This window comes from Pleurodeles waltl, chromosome 5 (assembly GCF_031143425.1).
Source record: "Pleurodeles waltl isolate 20211129_DDA chromosome 5, aPleWal1.hap1.20221129, whole genome shotgun sequence".
NCBI lineage: Eukaryota > Metazoa > Chordata > Amphibia > Caudata > Salamandridae > Pleurodeles > Pleurodeles waltl.
Genome location: NC_090444.1, coordinates 683341723 through 683363074, shown reverse-complemented (window position 1 = coordinate 683363074; position 21352 = coordinate 683341723). Strand labels below are relative to the sequence as shown.

The 21352-nt window shown below is 44.0% G+C and overlaps 1 protein-coding gene across 1 annotated transcript in view; it reads right to left on the bottom strand.

The window, feature by feature from the left end:
• The window catches only part of TMEM181 (transmembrane protein 181), a 373980-nt gene extending 353126 nt beyond the window's left edge, over window positions 1-20854 (bottom strand). The window contains exon 1 of the mRNA XM_069234585.1: window positions 20002-20854. Coding sequence (XP_069090686.1) covers window positions 20002-20132 — 131 coding nt within the window. The 5' untranslated portion in view covers window positions 20133-20854. The remainder of the gene's footprint in view (window positions 1-20001) is intronic.
• Between the last annotated feature and the right edge of the window lie 498 nt (window positions 20855-21352).

Genomic DNA, 21352 nt, shown 5'->3' with positions numbered 1-21352 from the left:
CGACCCTTGCGTGAAAAAAAAAAAACTCCCTGGTCTCTAGTGGTTTCTGTCCCACTTGGGGGCAGATTGGCCTCATAAAAATAGGCCACTCTGCCCCCAAGGGGGGCAGAAATGGCCTAAATAAAATTTCCCCCCTAGGGGAACGACCCTTGCCTAAGGGGTTGCTCCCCACCTCTAAAAAAAAAAAAAAAAAAAAAAAAAAAAAGATCCCTGGTGCCTAGAGGTTTCTGACCCCCCTGGGGGCAAGATCGGCCTAATAATAGGCCGATCTGCCCCAGGGGGGGCAGAAAAGGCGTTAAAAAAAATGCCCCCCTGGGGAGCAACCCTTGCCCAAGGGGTCACTCACCTTATGCCAATTTCATACAAAAAATAAATCCCTGGTGTCTAGTGGGCATTTTAGCAGCCGGATTGCAAAGCAATCCGGCTGCTAAAATGCTCAGAGAGACTTCAAAGGGAAGGAAATTCCTTTCCTTCCCTTTGAAGCTTCTCAGGCCTCCTCCACGTGCTCAGCATTTCTCTTCTGAGCTTCCAGCGCGATGGGAGGAGGCCTCTGTGATAGTGAGCGCACTATCGCGCGCTGACGTCAAAAGGGAGGGTGGGGGGGGGGTCAGGGGGGCTGTCAGGGGTGGAAGGGGAAGGGCTTCCCCTTCCATCCCTGCCTTTGGGGGGTGGGAGGGAAGAACACAGAGGAAGCCTAGCGCTCCCTCTGGGCTCTGTGCTCAGGACGTAATGGTTACGCTCTGGGCACACGAGCACTGTGCCGCAGGACGTAACCATTATGTCCGCGGCACAGAACGGGTTAAAGAGGCACAATAATTGTTCTTCCTAAACCTGACAAGGATCACACATTTGGTGCTAATTATCACTCAATCTATTTTATCGATCAAGATTTTAAGATTTATGCATACATGTTGGCAACTTAAATTTAGAATTTCATTATACCATTGGACCAAACTGGTTTTACGAAAGGTAGGATATCAGTGCACAATACCAGACTTAGCCGTAATACTTAAGCTTCTTTAAATGGAATTAAATATGTTGCAGGTTTAGTGCTTTGGATGCTGAAAAAGTATTTAATAAAGGTTAATTTACAGCTTTTACTTAAAACTATGCAACCATTTAATTTTGGTTCTAACGTTACATTGATGATTAACGCTCTATATTCATCTACGTCTGCAACAATATGTGTTAATGGTATTAATCCTACCTCTTTTAAATTACTTAGATGGACTAAAAAGGAGTGCCTACTATTGTTATTTTTATCAACCACTGAACCACTGTTATGTCTCACTCGTAACTCTACAGACAGTAAAAGTATTAGTTTTAGTTTAATGAGACATTTCTAAACGCATCAGTATAAACAAACAATGTTTATTGTACATTAATGAGACATTTCACACTATTACATTTATTTTAAATATGACTCTTAGTTATGTATCAATGTCAACATGTACAATGAATATTAATAAAACAGATTCAAATGTGTTTTGCACTGCTTGTATATGACATAAAACTAGTATTCTTTGACACCTATTCAGTTTTATGTAACTGGGTTTCTTTTTCAAATATACAAAATACATTTCATAGTCCCACTTCTGAATATCATAAATGTGTCATATTATAAAATAGTATACTGAAGGTGTAAAACAATTCTATTCAACAGGCTAAATGTTCAGACCTCAGTATCCATAAGGTTTCTAGACACATTGTTTCTAAAGCATACAAGAAATAAATGTCCATCAATTGTATGAATGTATTGGCATTTAGTGTATTTGGAAATCATATGCTACAGAATAATTATACAGTTCATTAGTGGAAAACAATTGTAATGTAATATTTTCAATTGGTTACCATCATCTGTAGGTTAAACAAATGTGTTTAATTTAATTAATCGTTCTTGGATTCGTATGAAATTATTTAAAACTAAATGAACTGACAACTCAGATTACTGCCATTGCAAAACGATGTCTCTCCAGTCCGCACCATCGAGGGGGCCTATCTCTCCCATTTCTCTTTAAGAGCTACAAACGTATACATGGCAATGATAAACAAGGAGCGTTAAATCTGCTATATTCCTCCCTTTCCCAGTGATCCAATCAGGATTTTAGCTTCTAATGGACTGTGTTCTAAAAGATCTCTGATCTCAGCCTAGGGCTACTGAGTACGTGGTGAAGTTATGAGTAGTTATATAACTTGGTCTTCACTAGTCCAAAGTGTGACTGAAGCTCCTGAAAAAACTTCATGTACGACCAGTGCCAGACATCCTCCAGATTTCTAATGTCAATTATGTCCCACTTGTTAAACCTGCTTAACTAGTCGGTGTATTTCAATCATTATTGTTGCCGTAGAGACGTCTGTTGCATTATTCTTCGGTCCCACAAGTCAAGCGAATCTCAAAAAACTATCTTAGTGACCTCGGAGAGGCATTGAGGCTTGCGGACACCACAGGGTATGCACATGGTATGTCAGTACCAAGTAGAGACAGTTCAGTTTAGCCACACAGCCAATAACTGATTATGTTGATTTGTGCGGCCTACTAGTAGAGGCACAGATCAGCCACTCCTATTCTTCCATCGTAGACTGATTGTCGACATTTATCAGCAGCAGTACAGTGAGGCAAACCAGCCCAAATGGAACAGAGAATTAAGGCTGCAAAGATTTTCAACCATTAGTTGTGGATTACTTAAGGAAAACCCTGAAGGACATACAGGAATCGTGGGAGAACCATAATTTTGAAAAGGGCACCCCATCCAGGATATGTAGTGGGAGTTTGTCCCACAGCTAGAGATCTCTTTTCGTTTTTGTCAGAAGGGTGGAAAGGATGAGGCTCCATTGCAGATGTTGAAGCATATATGCTAATTAAAGAAATTATTAATAATGTTTATGTGCTTAACAATGAAAAATGTGTAGAGAAATTAATCGTAGAGAAAATAATGTGCACGTGTGAAAATGTGCTCTCTGGGCATGGCAGCCATGTGTACGAGATTGTACCAATATAACTGAAACTGTATGAAATAATTAAAATATATGAGAAAAATGTAATATGTCATATTGAAATGTATAACCTATGTTTTACTTCAATTTGTAGTGTTAACTTAGCTGAACTTAAGGCCTAGTATTCCTAGGTCACGCACACAGAGAGCAGAAACAATAACTGTGTTTGCAAGAAGCTGCTACAACCTGTCCTGACTTACCCAATGATAAAAGTTGCTTAGCTAGAATTTTCTGCAATGTACCGGCGGACAGGAGATGATGAAGACAATTTGATACAATTATGTGTAGAGTAGACTAAATGTACTTTCCCAGGACTTGAACAATGAAGGCACTGACTGAAGAGGAACGTGCAACAATTTCAATACCTGAAGAGCCGGATGATGAGGACATCGTATAGCGGACCAACCCACATCTTGTGAACTGACTGATATTGAAATTAGTAGGTTTGGTAAACAAATATAGGTTAAAGTCATATCTGCTGACTGACTGACCAATTAAGAATTAGTGGGATGGACTGGGAGACCCTAATAAAAATTAATGACAAGGGGCTAAAACAGGAGATGCAGGAGAATTTAAGAGATGCGAGAGACGTGAGGGGAGAATTGATGACGCCAGGAGACGCTGCCCGAGGTTCTGTTGATGGGCTCCTACTCTGAGAGCCTGATGCGTAGCTGACTAATTGATGACCTGAAGACGAAGACTGACTTGTTGCTGATCCATCCTGGATATATGAAAATGTGACTGACAATTTGTGCCTTTCCTTCTGGGTACCAACTGAGCTGATTATAGAATTCTCACCTAGATAGATTTTTTCCAAATTAATGTTTTTCTGTAAAATGTTTTGCATGAAGGACCACATGCTGATTCTAATCTTGGTTAGATAGGCTGTTAAGGGAGATGTTGACAGTGACAAATGACTGACGAGCTATTTGCTGAACTCTGCTAGTAATGCTGGTATTCTTGGCATATGTAGGTACATTTACGCATATGGTTTTCTTCAATTTATGTGATGATGTTTTCCATTAGCAAAATAATAATTGAGTGTATTGAATAAAGGTTGAACTAATGGATAATTTAGAATTTTAATAAATAGGGAAATAAAAATTGTTTAACCCTTTACCGGCTTGTGGTTATTCATGAGAAGATATTTATTAATGGTATTTTATGCTGATTATTGTTGTCTTCAGAGGTCACTGTATGCCTAGGATACTCCATGCGATTCGAAAGGTTCATCGACCTATACGCGTCCTCTTGTAAGTTTACTTACTAAGGACCAGGCATGCTAACACAGACCTGGTCCAGTGCAATGTGGATACCAAGATACTGAAAAATGTATATTTCTATTTAGAGGGCATTTGCCAGTTCATCGTTTCATTACCTCCTTTAAGCAAAAACTAGTAAAGATTTAGGGCAATTGATTTTAAGCCTGGAGGTTTTCTCATAGAGCTTCAGGATTTGTATGTGGCGTGGACCCAAAAGGTGAGGGCTAGTCAGGAAGAGCATCACGTTATCAGCGTCCAGTCCTCCATTCCATCCCCTGTAGCAATCCCCATATATGGGTATTGCAGTAGATGAGGCGAGCTAGGGGTTCTATTCAAGGGCAAATAGGAGCTGCGACAGCAGGCAGCCCTGTCTTGTCCCTCTCCGGCTTTGGAAAGGGTTTGAGACGAAGGCATTAACTCACATATGTGTGTGGGGGGTTCTTAGTAAAGGAGCTTGACATATTTCCTAAATCGAGGCCAAAAGCCCATGTGAACCAGGACCCGTTCTAGAAGGACCAGTTGACAGAATCAAATACTTTCTCAAAATTAATGAGTGCCCTGTGGGAAACTTGGTACCATTATTTCAATCGCTTCGTATGCAGGCTTGGGTTACAGAGGTGGTATGCATATGCTCAGAAAATGTTATGGTTTCCCTTCTAGAATACTATCCACCCCACATATTACCCTTGGGAGGCAAAGGTTATTGCTGAAACCAGTGGAGGGAAACTCTGATGAAGGAGTATATCAACTCCCTAGAGCCTTTGGCAAACCCCACATAGAACACCTGATCATATCCAAATGGTCTAGGAAAGGACATCTCGAGGTCATCAGAAGGGTCTCTTTCAACATGAGAACAGTCTGTGCAATTCTTTTGGCATCTCTGAAAGCTGTGTCTCTCATAAGACTATCATTCAAGCCACTGATGATCCAATGTACCCGCTGTGCCTTATGAAGATATAAAATTATTTGATCTCCTGATTTCTTCAGCTATCACATCTATTATGATAAACTGAAAAAAGTTAGTGCTTTACTATTAATGCTTGGTGGTATTGGATTTTACTTATGCGAAATTGAATTTTAATGAGAATTGTAAACCACTTTCCATATGTTTTCTAATTTGGAATACACTTGATAATTTTATTGCCACATGTTAATCAAACTAAATATATTATATTTTATATAATTCCTATTACTCAAGTAGTACTATGCTTGTTTAATAATGTACAAGTTTGTTGTAGATATACCGCATACATAATTACTTTAAAGAAAATAGTTGTAAGACATATGTTCAGTATTGAACCTATCATTATACAGATTTTTTTGTTTTTCTGATTGTTATCATGTATAAAATACATTAAAGGGGGCGTGGCCAAGATGGCGGCGTGAGAGGACGCGTTCGTCCGAGCTCTGCCGCCCGGGCCTCAGAACATTGCCGTGCAGCCCCAGAGGTCGGTGTCCCGGGGCGCCCAGACCCAGAGTTAGGTGCCACAGAGCGGAGGGCGCTCAGAGAAGGCCAGGGGGGCCGCGCTGAGGAGAAACAAGGACATAGAGAAGCGCGGCTTTGACTCGCGCTTCCAACCGGTACGCGAGGCCGCGGAGAAGGGAGCCACATGGCCGGCCTGGACGCGGCGCCCCCTCGACTGAGGGAAGAATAGCAGGAGGAGCCCCGGAGGTGGACGAGAGGGCCCAGTGGCGCAGCGGGTACCGCATTGGGGGCCCGGTGCCGAGAATAGCGTTGGTGGCCCCGGGGGGCAGACTCGCCCACATAGCTCGACCCCCCTGCCGGATGTGCTCCTTCCTGGAGGTGGCGATTGAGGAGTGGGGGTACAGCTGGACGCCCCGTCTTGGAGCAACAGCATAAAGAGGTGAGCTAGGCCGCTAATAGGCGGTGCAGTCGGCCCGCAGCGGCTCCACCTGGCAGCGCATTACATTACAGGGGGACGGCTGGACAGAGGGAGCACAGGAGTGGAAAGCAAGCAGCGGTTGGAGGAACACAGGGCCGGGAGTGATCTGGTCTCCGCAAGATTCTGTGAAAGGGCCCTGGCCTGGTGATAGAATGAGCACAGCAGCAAGCAGGAGTGATGGCCGCTTCCAAGTCCAAGCGGGAGCGATCAGTCAGAGAAATGCTGACCGGTGCGCGTCCGGCGGCGGGAGGCGCAGTGGAGGGGCCACCGGCGGCGAAGTCCCCAGAGATGCGTGGGGAGATGGAGGTGGATGAGGGGTCACCGGTCACGAAAGGCTTCCTTACCGCCTTATTCGACTCGCTCCGGAGTGATATACAGGAGCTCCGAAGAGACATATCTCAGGAGGTGAGAGAGTTGCGAGGAGAGGTCACGACCCTGGGTGAGAGAGTAGCTTAGATTGAAGACGGCGAGATCTCCCGTGGTGAGGAAGTGGCGGGCCTGCAGCAGGAGGTCGTTCGCCTGCGGGAGCAGCAGGACCTCCTGCAGATAACGGTGGAGGACTTGGAAAATCGCTCGAGGAGGCATAATATCCGCATCAAAGGGGCGCCGGCTGGGGCGGAGAAGGAGGACATTAGAGACTACGTGGTAGAGCTGTTTCGCTCGTTACTTGGCCTGGAGGAGTTTGCAGTTGGGGAAGTCCCCGGATCCAGACGGTTTTACGGCACTTTTCTACAAGACGTTTTGCGTGGAACTTGTGCCTCTTTTGGTTCGGCTCTTCAACTCCTTCCGAACGTCGGGAGCTTTAGCAACCAGTATGCTAGATGCCACTATTGCAGTTATACCTAAGCCGGGAAAAGATCCGGAGGAGTGCGCTTCATATAGGCCGATCTCGCTCTTGAATATAGATGCCAAACTCTTCACAGGTATACTGGCCCATCGTCTGAATTACTATATGCCGGGGCTTACTGATCCGGATCGGGCAGGTTTTATTCCGCACAGACAGGGCAGCGATAACACAAAGCGGTTGCTTAAGTTGCTAGACAAAACGGACAGGTCCCGTCGGAAGGCGCTCTTCCTCTCTATAGACGCGGAGAAAGCGTTCGATAGGGTCCACTGGTTATATCTTTTTAAGGTGCTGGAGCGTTTTGGGTTGGGCCCGGGCTTCGTGACCTGGATCCGCTGTATTTACCAGTCTCCTAGTGCTTCTGTCCGCGTCAATGGTACGCTCTCATTGCCGTTCCCAATTAGACGAGGGACCCGGCAGGGGTGCCCGCTTTCTCCTATCTTATTTGCGCTCTACATGGAACCTCTGGCGCAGCGTCTGCGAGACAGCCCTCTGATCACTGGTGTGAAATTTGGAGGTGATACTCATTTCATCACTTTGTATGCAGATGATGTGATCTTTACACTGGCGGCGCCCGTGACCTCGTTGCCTGAGCTTATGGTGATTCTTGATGAGTTTGGCCGGGTCTCGGGATTTCGGGTGAACATGCAGAAATCGCAGGTCCTTGGTGGGTTTATCAGCAGAGAGCACGAGAGGGATCTGAGGGCCCGGTACCCCTTTATCTGGTCGTCCTCGCGGCTTTCCTATTTAGGGATTGATCTGGCGCCTTCTGTTACAAAAACGACGAGCCTGAACTACACGAAGTTGGTTCGCGAGGTGCAGCGAGATCTAGAGACCTGGGGGAGGCTCAAGCTGTCCTGGCTAGGCAGAGTGGCGGCAGTGAAGATGACAATCTTGCCGCGTGTGCTGTATGTGTTTCAGGCGCTTCCCCTGACCCCTCCTCCCCGGACGCTTGCGACTCTTTAAGTGGCAGTTCTGAGATTAATCTGGGAGGGTCGTCTGGCGCGCCTTCCGCAACGGGTTCTATATCGCCCTAAGGGGGAGGGAGGGTTGGCGGTGCCCTGCTTCTTGTGATATTTCCAGGCGACGCAGCTGCGTTTCTTTTTAGAGTGGAGTCGATCGCTCACAGAGAAGCATTGGTGCTTTATGGACCAGGCGGTGGCGGGATCCCATATCTGGAAGGAGCCCTGGTTGCGACGCTGACACAGGGCAGTAGGAATTTACTCCTCCCCGATCACGGGAGCAACGTTACGTGTATGGGATGCGGTGGCCGATCGACTGGGGCTGACGTCGTTCCTGTCTCCAATGACCCCCATAGGTGCGAATCCGGACTTTGTACCGGGGTTACAGCTGGAAGCGCTCTGACGATGGCATGACGGGGGCTGTAAAAGGGTGGGGGGTCTCTTTGATGAGCAAGGAGTGATTCCTTTCGACCAGATGAGAGATACATACGGCTTGACAGAGGCGGATAGGATGATGTACTATCAGATACAGCACTGGGCCTTGCTGCCGGTCAATAGAGCGCTAATAGATAGGCCGCTGACACTGTTTGAGAAATGGCTTCTACTGAAGAAGGATGATTAACGAGTAATTTCAGAGCTTTATAGGCTATTGCAGGGGGAGGGGCGCCTGCCTAAATCTAAGGGACAGTAGCGATGGGAGAGTGAGCTGGAAAGGGAGCTCTCGGACGAAGAGTTGGATAATATTTTCTATAGGATACACCTTACGGCTTATAACGCGGCAGGTACGGAGACAGCATATAAGGTGGCCTCCTATTGGTATTACACCCCAGCAAGGATACACACATGGGATCCCACTAAGTCTAGTCTATGTTGGAGAGGGTGTGGAGGTAGGGGTACACTCGTGCACTTACTCTGGCATTGCCCCAAGCTCCATAGATATTGGGAGAGTATTATAGATGCTACGGATGCTGCGTTTGATACCAAGATCCCTAGGTTCCCATCGTATATCTTATTGGGTCTGCCCAATCCGCTCACCTTTCCTCTGAGATCATTAAAAGGCCGGCAAATGGCCCTGGCCCTCAATGCGGCGATGCAGCTGATTTTAGCGTTATGGGGCTCGGACAGGATTCCGACATACGTGTCATGGCTGCAGAAGTTGTGGTTTATCTTGGCAATGGAGAAGCTCACTCTGGCCTCTCAGCGACGGGTGGGGGACCTGAAGGACTTATGGGGACCGTTCTTGCAGATCTTATCCACAGAGTTCACTGAATTGACATGCCCGGCTTATCTGAGAGTGCTGGGGCTGACCTGAGCCTCCGGAGTGTGTCCGTCGGAGAGATTTGTGGGAGAACTGGGGCTACACGAGGAGAGGGGTGGCGGGACGAAGAGACTGATGGATGATGGGGCATATGAAAGGAAGCAGTGTTGATGTCTTATGTTTTGTTTTACTATGTTTGAAGTTCACTTACCAAGGCAGCATACTTTTGCGAGTGATCCATTTGTACATGGGATTGCAAGGAGGAACTGAGGGGGTGGTCCCCTCGGATATGGCTACACATGGACAGCTTATATGCATGGACACATGCACATGGACAGCTTATATGTTTCTGGACTAGATATGCTGCATTGTGTTTGTTTCACTACGATGTCTTATACTATTTATGTTGGTACTTTGAAACAATAAACAGATTTGATCCATAAAATACAATAAAATATTTTGAACACGACAACTGATAATTTCTACGAAAGTCATACCGACATCAAGATTTGCATTCTCGGTTTTCACTAGAAAGTACAGAATTTACTGTGTTTTCGCTTTGGTGCCATCTAATGTCACATCGGTATAAGTGAGGCTGCAATGGAAGAAAGGTTAGGAAAGCAGATTCTTGGAATGTAAACACAAACTGTACAAACTGCTGAGATAACAAACGGTTCCACAACGGTCATTATTTCCTGAGATCTAGGACACAAAAGTGTAATAAAGTAACTGAATTCATTTTTGAGTAATCAATCACTTGGTAGCTTGGCACGAGCAGTCAAGCTTATCTCAGAGGCAATGTGTAAAGTATTTGTACAGACAGACACATACACACACACACAGACACACACAGTGAAAATACCACAAAAGCACTCAACACCAGATTAGAGAAGTAGTAAATTTTTAACCGAGCTAAACAAAACCAAAACAACAAAACAATCAGCATACACTAGCAAAGATATCACTTTTAAAAAGTTGCAAAGAGGCTTAATCCAGAGGAATCAATGGTTGTCTCTTCTTAACATACAGTAGCTGGGATGCCTCAAAAACAAAAACAATGCAGGCTGCAGAGGAGGTGAGGCGCTGTAAAACAAGCAATGCGTTGGTTCCTTACTGCGCAGGGGAGGTGATGCGTTGGTTCCTTACTGACAGGGGAGGTGATGCGTCAGTTCCTTATGGGCAGGGGAGATGATGCCAGTTCCCTTCTCCCAGGAGAGGGGATGCGTTGGTTCCAGTCAGACAGCCTCAGTTCCTTGCTGTGGTGAGGGGTAGATGCAACAATGACACTCAGGGACTATGCGTGGGAAAATCCAGGCACACTGTGATGACAGAGCGGCGATGGAACAGGCAGGGTTGTTGGTCCTGAGGTGCTGTGTTGATCCTTCCACCACTAGGCAGGCGCTGCATCAATTCCTCAGCCCCAAGAAAGGCGATGCATCGATTTTCAGCCGTGCCGATCCGATGCGTGGAGTTTCTTATTTCGGACACCAGTTTCCACTTCCAAGAGCCCAGGGACTGGATTTGGCACCGCTTCGCAAGTCTAGACTCTCAACAGAAGAGTCCAGACACCGGCAGATGAAGTCTTAGATGTCTCTGAGACTTCTTAACAGGAGGCAAGCTCTGTTCAAGTCGTTGGAGAGCAGGATGTAGAAAGCAAAGTCCATTCCTTTCACTCCCAAGACACAAGCAGCAGGACAGCACAACAAAGCAACAGGCAGAGTGGGAGTTCCTTCTACAACATCCAGCTCTTCTTCCAGGCAGAATGTCCTCAGTCCAGAAGTGTTCTGAAGTTGTGGTTTCAGGGGCCCAATACTTATACTCATGTCTGCCTTTGAAGTATGCAAACTTCAAAGGAAAGTTTTTGTAGTGCACAAGACCCTGCCTTTCCTGCCATGGCACCAAACACACTCCAGGGGGTTGGAGACTGATTTGTGTAAGGACAGACACAGTCCTATTCAGGTGCAAGTGTCAGCTCCCCCCCACCACTCTAGCCCAGGAAGCCCCATCAGGATATACCTGGCACACCTCAGCTCCCTTTGTATGACTGTCTAGAATGAATACACAAACAGCCCAACTGTCATCCTGACCCAGACGTGTATTCAACAGAAGGCAGAGTCACAGATTGGTTTAGCAAGAAAAAAAATGCCCACTTTCTAAAAGTGGCATTTTCAAAATTACAAATTCAAAACCAACTTCACCAAAAGACGTATTCTTAAATTGTGAGTTCAGAAACAACAAACTCCATACCTCTATCTTCTCCCAATGGGAAATTACACTTTAAAGATATTTCAAGGCAATCCCCATGTTAACATATGGGAGAAATAGGCCTTACAATAGTGGAAAACGAATTTAGCAGTATTTCATGTACATGTCCTACCTTTTAAATACATTGTGCCCTGCCCATAAGGGGTTGCCTCGGGTAGGAGTGACTTACATGTAGAAAAAGGGAGGGTTTGGGCCTGGCAAGTGGGTACACTTGCCAGATCAAACTGGCAGTTCCAAACTACCCACACAGACACTGCTGTGGCAGGTCTGAGACATGTTTGCATGGCCACTGAGGTGGGTGGCACAATCAGTGTTGCAGGCCCACTAGTAGCATTTGATTTACAGGCCCTGGGCACCTCTGTTACATGTTAATAGGGACTTACTAGTAAATCAAATATGCCAATTAGGGATGAATCAATTACCAAATCCAATTTAGAGAGAAAGCACTTGCACGTTAGCACTGGTCAGCAGTGGTAAAGTGACAACAGTCATGAAGCCAGCAAAAACAACATTCAGCAAATGAACAAAAACAGGAGGTCAGAAGCCAAAAAGACGAGGGAAACCCTGCAGAATGGGCCGACCAGCTAATCTTTGCCCAATAGGTGCTTTAGGTATTCCCATGATGGCCAGTAAACCATGGACAGTAAAGGTTGAACAGTATACTGATTCAGCTGGAATATCTTATAGGATGTATGAGTGAAACACAAGAGATGGATTCAAAACTAAACCTTCCTGGTAAGAAGTTTTAAGAAGGGATATTGGCACAGTAACATGTTAGCTGCTTCACACTTCTGGCTGCTGTTATTACAGCTTGAAACATTAACTTTGCTAACATTACTAATAGAGGAATAATTAATAGTTGTTCAATGGGGTAGGATTACAACGCCTTCAAAACTATGTAGGGATCCCTAGAAGGAACAGGAGAGTGATCACTAGGCCTTAAGAAAAATATTTTAGCAACCAAGAAGCACAGTCATAAACCTTCTTGATGCTAACCCAAGGTTCTCTGGGCCCACAAATCATGGCAAGTTAGCATCTAAGACAGGACACTAAAAAACCCATGAAGAGATCTTTTTGAAGGAAGTCCACGATCCTGAGGTGCATACAATATATAAGCACTGACTCTGAGAAAAAACATTAATATCTGAATTATCTCCCCTGTCTAAGGTAGCACTTCAAGGAAGGAAGTAGAAGGAATTAGAATCTCCTGCTCCAAAGTAGGGTTTGACTGCTTTCTGCCCAAAGTTTCAATAACAAACAAGCACCAAAAAAAAGCAATTAAGCAAACCCCCACATTTAATGCGGGTGTGCTTGAAAAAGACAAACAAGGCAGGTAGGAGAGCATTCACTTGGAAGACAACTAAATTCAAGGCAGGATTCAAAAATCTTCTGGAACTTAAACCTCAATCTGTTAACTTCGAGCTTTGTTATCAAATGATGTGCCCTTCTCGGCACTGCACTTTCCTGAAGACTTGGTGCAAGACTTGATTTTGTGATATTCACTCATGAATAGTGGGTTCCTCCAATTCAAAAACTTTGTGGAAGTGATACGCCATGGGTACAGAAGGAGCCCAATGCCAATCTTCAATCCGTTGTTCTAATGCATGTGGTAAAAACCAGGGAATATAGAAAACTCAGAGCCCCACTGAAAAGATTATCTAGCAACAAACCCAACTGAGACATTGACAGTATTTACATTGTTATAATCCTAAAAGTCCAGAACTCTAGCTCTTCCTACAGTGGTTTAGGACACAGTGTACCAGAGGCTTTAAACATATCTTAGCCAGAACATCATGAAGGTTTACATCTAAGGTACGCTTTTCCATAGTTGTAGTTCTGCACTTCCCATCTTAATTTCAACCTTAGTAACAATTACTGTACTTTACCAATTTCTGAAAAGTGTGTCTACGGCAGACCACAATACCAAACAGTGGATGATTCAGTCATCACATAGTGTGGTAATTTATTATTTCCTATTGGATGATACAGTTATCATATGATCATAAGATGGGGTAGTTTATCATTTCCTGGTCTACACAGGACTTCAATAAACAAATTAATATACTTTTTTTATGAAGAGTAATTTACTTTCTACAAGAACAGAAAATATCTGTTCTTTAAATTGCCTGATTATCAATTATTCCTAAAACACTTCAATTAAAAAAGTTATTTTAATTAATGAAAACAAAACACATTAGTGCATTCCAGTTAACTCTCTGTGTGTTTTTGGTGTTTATGAATAGTTGGTGTATTATGAATCAATTCCATTCAATGAATGTTCACTCAATTAAACTTTATTTGATGAGTTTTGTAATTGAAGTAACATCTTACAGTATTGTAGAACAATCAAATTAATTCACCCATATTGAAATGCATATCGGAATAAGAGTAATGCATCTTCAGGAGTCTCTTTAATTCTTTAAGTGATATATAGCTCCAATTTCATACTTGTCTATTACCTTATTCCTTTATTGTCTCCACATCAGGATTTTCAATTTTTGTATCTTCACTTTAAGTGTCTGCTAGCAAGCATTACCTTGCATCTTTACATTATTTCTTTCTGTATTAAAAAAGATTAGCCTTTTGATAATCTGTTATATTGCAACCACTATTGAAAACATTTTGATTGATTTTATTATATTAATTTAATAAACCAATTTGATGCCTTAAAATTATTTTTTGCCGTTTTCATGTCAGGTCTAATATGTGTTTGGTAAACTGGCCATTCTCTCACTAAAGGATAAAATATCTTGGCACATATTTACTTGTGATCGCTTAATTGAGTTGGAGATTTTTTTAATTAGTAAATATTAAGAGAGGCCAAACCGTTTTGCTTTCTAATACAATTTAATTCAGCTACCATCTTCAATAGGGCTTTTCTTTGCCTCAGTATCAAATTTGGTTTCTTATGATTGGTTTACATTTACATCTGATAACTGAAACTCTGGCTTCTCCCTAATTGTGTCTAGAAAGGCCACTTCATTTCTGGACTAACGTGTCGATAACATTGTGTGTAACTAACAAATCGTTTATGTTCTTACATTATCAACAAATGTATAATCAGTGTATCAGACTTTTTGTGACCACTGTTGAATATTACTTTTGTCACTTTGCTATTTTGTTTGTATGGATAGCTCTTTTTTGTTGTTTTTTAATATACTGTATGCAGTTAGGACCATTGTATTAATTAGTAAGTAGCTGAGGTTATGGTAGTTGACGCTTTCTCTATAAAGCCCAGTCTCAGTAATTATTATGATGCATGTTTTTCAAAGAGTTGACCCTGCTGGACATTACTCCGTCAAAATCAGACAAAATATGGAGTTATGGTCTGCACAAAATGTATGAACATTAATTCCTAGCTATATTTTGTAAAGAATACCACACCTTTCTTCAGGAATAGGAACATATTTTGCATTAAATTACATGACCGTTGTGTCTTCGTAATTTACTGTAATCAAAACTTTGAACTAAATTAGTAAAACACTGAAATAGTTTTGCATGACTTCATCACTTATTTCAATCAGCTCTTCAATGAATACTCACCTTAACTTCATGGGATGGAATTTGTAACTGATTCTGTCGTTGTGAAAGTGCAATTGTGCATCCAGTATGTCATTCCTACTCGTCGCCCCTCCTACACTAAGACAGGGCTTCATGGGATCACCTACCTCTGGGATTCCGGTAGCGCGACCCAGGGGTAGGTGGAAGTGCTGTCTACCGGTTCCACTGAAAGCCTTGTGGACCAGGTCAATGGTCCGCGTGATCCCATGAAGCCCTGTCTTAGTGTAGGAGGGGCGACGAGTAGGAATGACATACTGGGTCATAAAGGACTCATGTAAGTGACTGATGATAATAATACTCCCTTCCTTCTGATTGTCAGTTGATAGAGGCAAGAGCCAGTATAGTTTATTTTTGGAGAAGCGCGTTTTTTTGTTACTAGGTCCTGAAGAAGCGTCGCTGGATCCGTTAGGACCTCAAAGACGTGAAACATGTCGACCCATTGTTGAGGTGGGTCTGGTAGTTCCTTGACCTCCTTGTTATGTGCAATACAGTTTGAGAGTGGTCGAACATTACTTCGACTCCACCCTCCTGATTACAGTTTTAATCCTGGCCAAGACCCCATATTAATAAAGATAGTTCTGAGTAAGGGTCATTGAGCCAATTGTATCCTTCTATTTCATTTTGTTCTCTCCTTTCTCCCTCTCCCCCTTACTTACCTGTGGGAAAGGGTGGCATCATCAAAAAAGATCTCCGGCAAAGAGCCCCCCGAAAGGGTGGTGCCCGCCAGACATTGCAGCGCCAGTATGGCGAGGAGCTGGTCCAATGATGAAGCATGACACCCATCTGGGTGTGTGAGGACTCTTGCTCCTATTACATAGGATCCCCTATTACTCTCCCTGTCTTCTTCTTGCTCTTTAGGAACAGTGTATCACATTATTAGTTATAATTGGACATCAACCAATCACTTCAGATGGACAAATAACCACATCATTAGAGACTGGAGACAAACAGGATGATTATTTCAAAAGTCTACCCACTGGATTAATGACAATGATTGCCATCTTACTAGCTGTAAAAGGCTGTATCCCACGTCTGTATCTATGAGACTTTGATGCAGAATAGTGCATGGTCCGAATTATCGTACTTCTGCCATGTACTGGTAATGAATGCCAGTGAGGGGTCTCCACTGTTGCGTTACAGGGATGTGACACACTATCAGTAATGTCAGCACTCGTGTTAATGACAATTATTTGAATTTGTGTAATTTATAGGATATTGCTTATGTATTTATACGAGTTCTACCACTGAATGAATTACTGCTAGCTGCATTTGGTGTGGGAGTTCTTGATATTTCTACATGGTTGTTCCCACTTACCTACATTCTAATAACACATTGGGTTAGGTGTTGCAGCCTGAGCACACATGTCCGAGACATCACCCCGGGGTTAACAGAAAACCCAAGATAAAAAGGTCATATTGGATCTCCAAAATCCGGAGCAGATTTGAATATAGTAACTCTCTTCTTCAGAAGAATAGTCTTGCTGCATTACCAGGTGGATGACCCATGTTAGCTTTCAGAAGCATAAGCAACAATTTTCATATGTTCCAAAACTACATTAGGGATATGCAGCTGGGATTAGTGGGTGGATGCAATGTCAGCAATTGTATCTTACAGTCACATTTGACAAGAACAAATGCAGACTCAGAGCGGAACTAAAATGAAACAGGTACAGTAGGTTACCTCTTCAATTTAGCATTGATTTCTTTAACTACCACTTCATCAAGGTTGGAGTGTTTCCCAATCCCAAAAAAGTGCCTGCTATTGAAGAAGCCTCAGCCTCCAGTCCTTATTCTAAATAATAGGTTTTCTGGGCTGGTGACCTACTGATAGTAGTTGATCAAGAAATTGACGTTTCTTGCTGGGTTGTTCCAGGATGTGCAGAGTTGACTAATGAACACAGCCAGATCTTCCAGTCCATGGAGGATTCACTATCAGCAGGCACCACTATTAAATATTTCGCCCACAAGAAAGCATCAGAGTTGGCTAGAGGTTTAAGGTGCTGTCCTGATCCAGATGCAGGAACTGACTGAGAGGACATGAATTGCCTAAGCCAGACATGCTCTCACCACACCAAAGCAACTTGTATTCCATATTGAAAAGGATGTCTTAATGATATTTTGAGGATGCCAGCACTTCAAAAAATGCCTTTATCAACAATGGTAAGTAGCGATGGACCACAAACCTATAGTTCTTTAAATCAAGGTTGGTGTTCCAAAAAACCTCCTGTAATCCACAATGTGTATCAACAGAAGCCAAGCTGTGGCACAGAGACTGTCAACAACATTGATCCCCCACACTTTGCAACTTCGCCAGTGTCAAGCACCCAAGGATTTTTCAAAATCAAAGCCGGAGTCAACTGGAAGGTTCGGATCCAACACTTAGATGTCCAATTTAATGCTCTCTTGATCAGCTGGATTGAGTGCCAAGCATCTGGAACGGTACCAATTCCTTTGTGAGCCATCAGAGGTGATAGCCTGACCATCTTGTGGGCTAGGGTTAGTGTTGATGTGTGTAATCTACGTAACAACAGATATCATCTCATTCAGATCAGAGATTATATCAAATATCCAAAGCCTGAGGTCACTCAGACCACATCAGCATAGGAAGTCACTCCCAAGGGGGAATTTTCATTGTGACTCATGGGCTGCTCATGACATTCTGCATGACTAATAGCCCATCATGCCAGGGTTATTAATTTACAGAATAGCTTCTTCAAGATAAAACACACCCACATTGCGCCCCAAAGGCCTTGAGATAACAGTAAAACAGAATGCTTCACACTCCCAATAAACAAAGTGATCCATATTACAGAAGCTGACGCTGCTGCTTGCTGTACAGAAATATAACCCTATATGAACACCAGCTGCACTCTGACATCCATGAGGATAAACAATGTAGCTACTGAATGACTGACTCCTCTCTAACCCCTGTCCTGGGAGCCAACAGCAGCTAATTCAGAAGAAATATAACTAAAAAGGCATATCACCAGTGACCAGTCTGAGGTGCAGTTCTCAGTCGGGAGACTGTCCTAGTAGGTAATCAACAACTAAGAAGCTGATACTACATGCCTTTGAGCTAATGCCATGGACCATCACACCCCCAAAGAGGGCAGTGGTCATAAATTCTCTTTAACAATGTTGTTTTTGAGCACGTCTCTCTCACTTTGTGTTGTAACTAGTGGCCCACACAAAGCGAGACAGAAATACGTCAAAATGTAGCATTCCTAAAGAGGTCTATGTCTATTTTGAAGCGCTCTCATGCCCTTGGGCAACATTCCTGCTATGTACAACGGCCAAAATACAATGTGGAATCTCCCTGTCACTGTTTGATTCCATCCTCCAAAAATTAAGAACAAGGCATTAAACGTTGATGTCAGAAAAACCCAACCAGCGGTTGAATTTCAGTGTGAAACTGGAACATCTGGGATCAATCCCGGCTTCCCTGCTAGACCAAACTTTCTGAACTTAGGCAAAGGCTTTTATTTCATTAGCCTCCTTTTTTCATATCCTATATAAGAGCACTTTCAAATACGTTAGTTAAAGATAGACCTGTACACAAACCTTTCTTGTGTTTGGTTTAGTAGCCCATAATGTTACTCCAGCTATAATAAAAATGTATGCAAGGTACAGGGTACAAAAGGCAACTGACGTTCGCTTAGCATGAGAGCATTGTCATCAGGACGGGACAAGGAATGTTTTAAGTACATATTTAAACACTCTTGCTTTTAATAAATAGTTCGCAGTGCAGAGTGATGTTGTTATGTACCAAGGTGAAACGCTTCCATGAGTTAAAGAAATACACTATTTAAGAAACCTTATCACATTCTAAAACGATGTTTGATGCAAGATTAACATGCCAAATATTTTCAAGGATCGCTTCTGCACGGGCTCTTAGAGCCAGAGTCGGCTCTCATCTCCCTGTAATTTATTTGGCTCGCCCACCTCTAGTTATCTTATATGCAGCCGCAATGTCGAGGTTTGCTTTAAAAGCCTGTATTTGGGAATATTCGAAGGCGGTGACAGATCTTTGGTGGATTAATATACACACAAAAGGTTTCACAATTGTATTAAAGGTTAACAATTGCTCTCGCCAACTAATGATAAAACAGGTTTGGCAGCAGCTTACCTCAAATGTACAACACTTTTGTTTAAAGCACAAACTGAATAAAAAGCAACCTGCAATGAATGATAAGGAGGTTGTATGGAGCGATAAGGTTACCAAGATATGGAAAATGGAGGCTTTGTACTCGGGAAGACAAGAATAGTTTCAATCGTGCCTTTTTTCCACACGCCCGTTTTGCTAGGAAATAATATGTTTTATTGCGCTGGTCTCACCTGCCAGTCGTACGTGCTAAATGCCGCTGTGAAAGACAAAACCAACATTAACTCCAGCAGAAACCTTTGGGAAAACATTCATGCTTCTGGCAGCGAATAAGTCCACCTCATTACACTAGCACTTCTTGGCGACCATTTTCAGTATTTATAAATAATAACCCACAAGGTCCCTGCTCCCTATACTGGCCTCCTACTAGCCGGGCGTTTTCACTCGACCTGCCCAGTTGTTGCCATATGCGCCCAGTAGATCTGGAGCAGAGAGTTGGATGTCGTGGTCTCTCTCTAGTAGAGCTGGGTCAACACACCACAACACCGGACATGGCTTCGAAAGAAGAAAAGAAGCGCGAGGGCGGTTGGAAACTGTGGCTCTCTTGGGCACATCGCAGGGATGTTTTCCCTTTACATTACGCAGCGCTCTCTCGCACCTCACGCGCGTTCTAACCCTTTGGAACGTTCGCAAGGGCAGCGGTTAACGACAGTTGAATGCTTTGACGCCCCCTGGCTTCGCGGCCGGCTCGGGAGGAAGAGAGAGAGAAGACATTTCCCGGATTTGCAATCGAGTACCCAGTGCACACAAAAAGGGTTGTGTGGCGCCCAACTCACCACTTCGTCTTACCTGTAATATCGGTCATCCTTGTAGGGCGTGAGGTCCTCTTTCAGTTCCTGGTACGTATCCTTAATCCGTTTGCAAAAATGCTTCAGCTCGCTGCAGATGGGGGTTTCGAAGGACGGGTAGTCGGAATCCATAGCGGCAACAAGGCAGCTCCCTTCCGGGAAAAGCGAGGGCGAGAGACTGGGCCCGCTAAAGCATTGCTGCGGAGAGGTGCGTACCCTTCGGGCAGTGTTGGGTGCGAGCAAGCTCTATTCCCACTCTCCGTCCCTCTGCCGGGTTGAGGGTTCAGAGAAGCACCGTATCAACCCACCAAAAAAAAGAAAAAATCAAAGGTAGGCTGGCGGCCGCCCTGCCAGATGCTCCTCGCTTCCTAGCATCGCAGCCCGGAGCTGAGTCAATGCTCCCTGTACGGGAGGAGGGGGAATGGGCTGGGTCCGTGGTGACATCACTGCTACACAAGGGGTAAGGGGCTGCCCTTGTGCTCTCCCAGGTAGATCTCAGTGCAGCGTTCGAGCAAAGGCAGGCGGCAGTGTATTGAATTATATCGTATCGCAGTTGCATTATAGTAGAGCATACAGTACCCGATTTTAACTTCAAGAACTGTTCCGTTTTGAGATGTGTGCCGAAACTACAAGGATTGTCAACTCGTTCCTTTCTGCTCCAGTAATGCTTGCCTGTAGACTAGCACCATGGACAGCTCCACATAGCGGCCGATCCCTTCGCGTTGATGCATGCCGGTCTTCGCTTCCTTTGCCTCAGCTGATGAAAATGAGAAGCAAATTGTTGGCAAATTATGTCAAATTAACGAACGAGCAATGAGAATGGACTCTAGCGACGTACTCGCGGGACTCTGTGTAACTGAAACAGGGCTTTGTTACGTGCATCAAGCAGACTGCCAACCGAACCTCGCTCTGGAGATGCCACGCAGATAGACCAAAACAAGGGTTGGCAAAGCTAGAGGAGGGAAAGCCAACAAATTAACAGGGAGAGCCAAGCCACGGTCGGGTCTAGATCTAAGAGCCCGTATACAATCTGTGACTTGAAAATATTTTACATGTAAATCACGCATCAAAAAATACGTTAAAATGTGATAAGGTGTCTTCAAAGTTCAAAAAGGACAAGATACTTACCTTCGGTAACAAATTATCTGGTAGAGACACTATCCAGCCGCAGTTTCCTTACCTTAGAATTTTCCAGGTATAAGACTGGCTCTGGATGATTTTTCGTGAGCAGTACCCCTGTGCGCCAGTAGGTGGCTTTGTTGGGTTTCGTGATGCATCGTACTTGCTAGAAGTGACGTTGGGGTCACCTATATAGGCACTAACTCAGTGCAAGGACATCAGTTACATTTCAC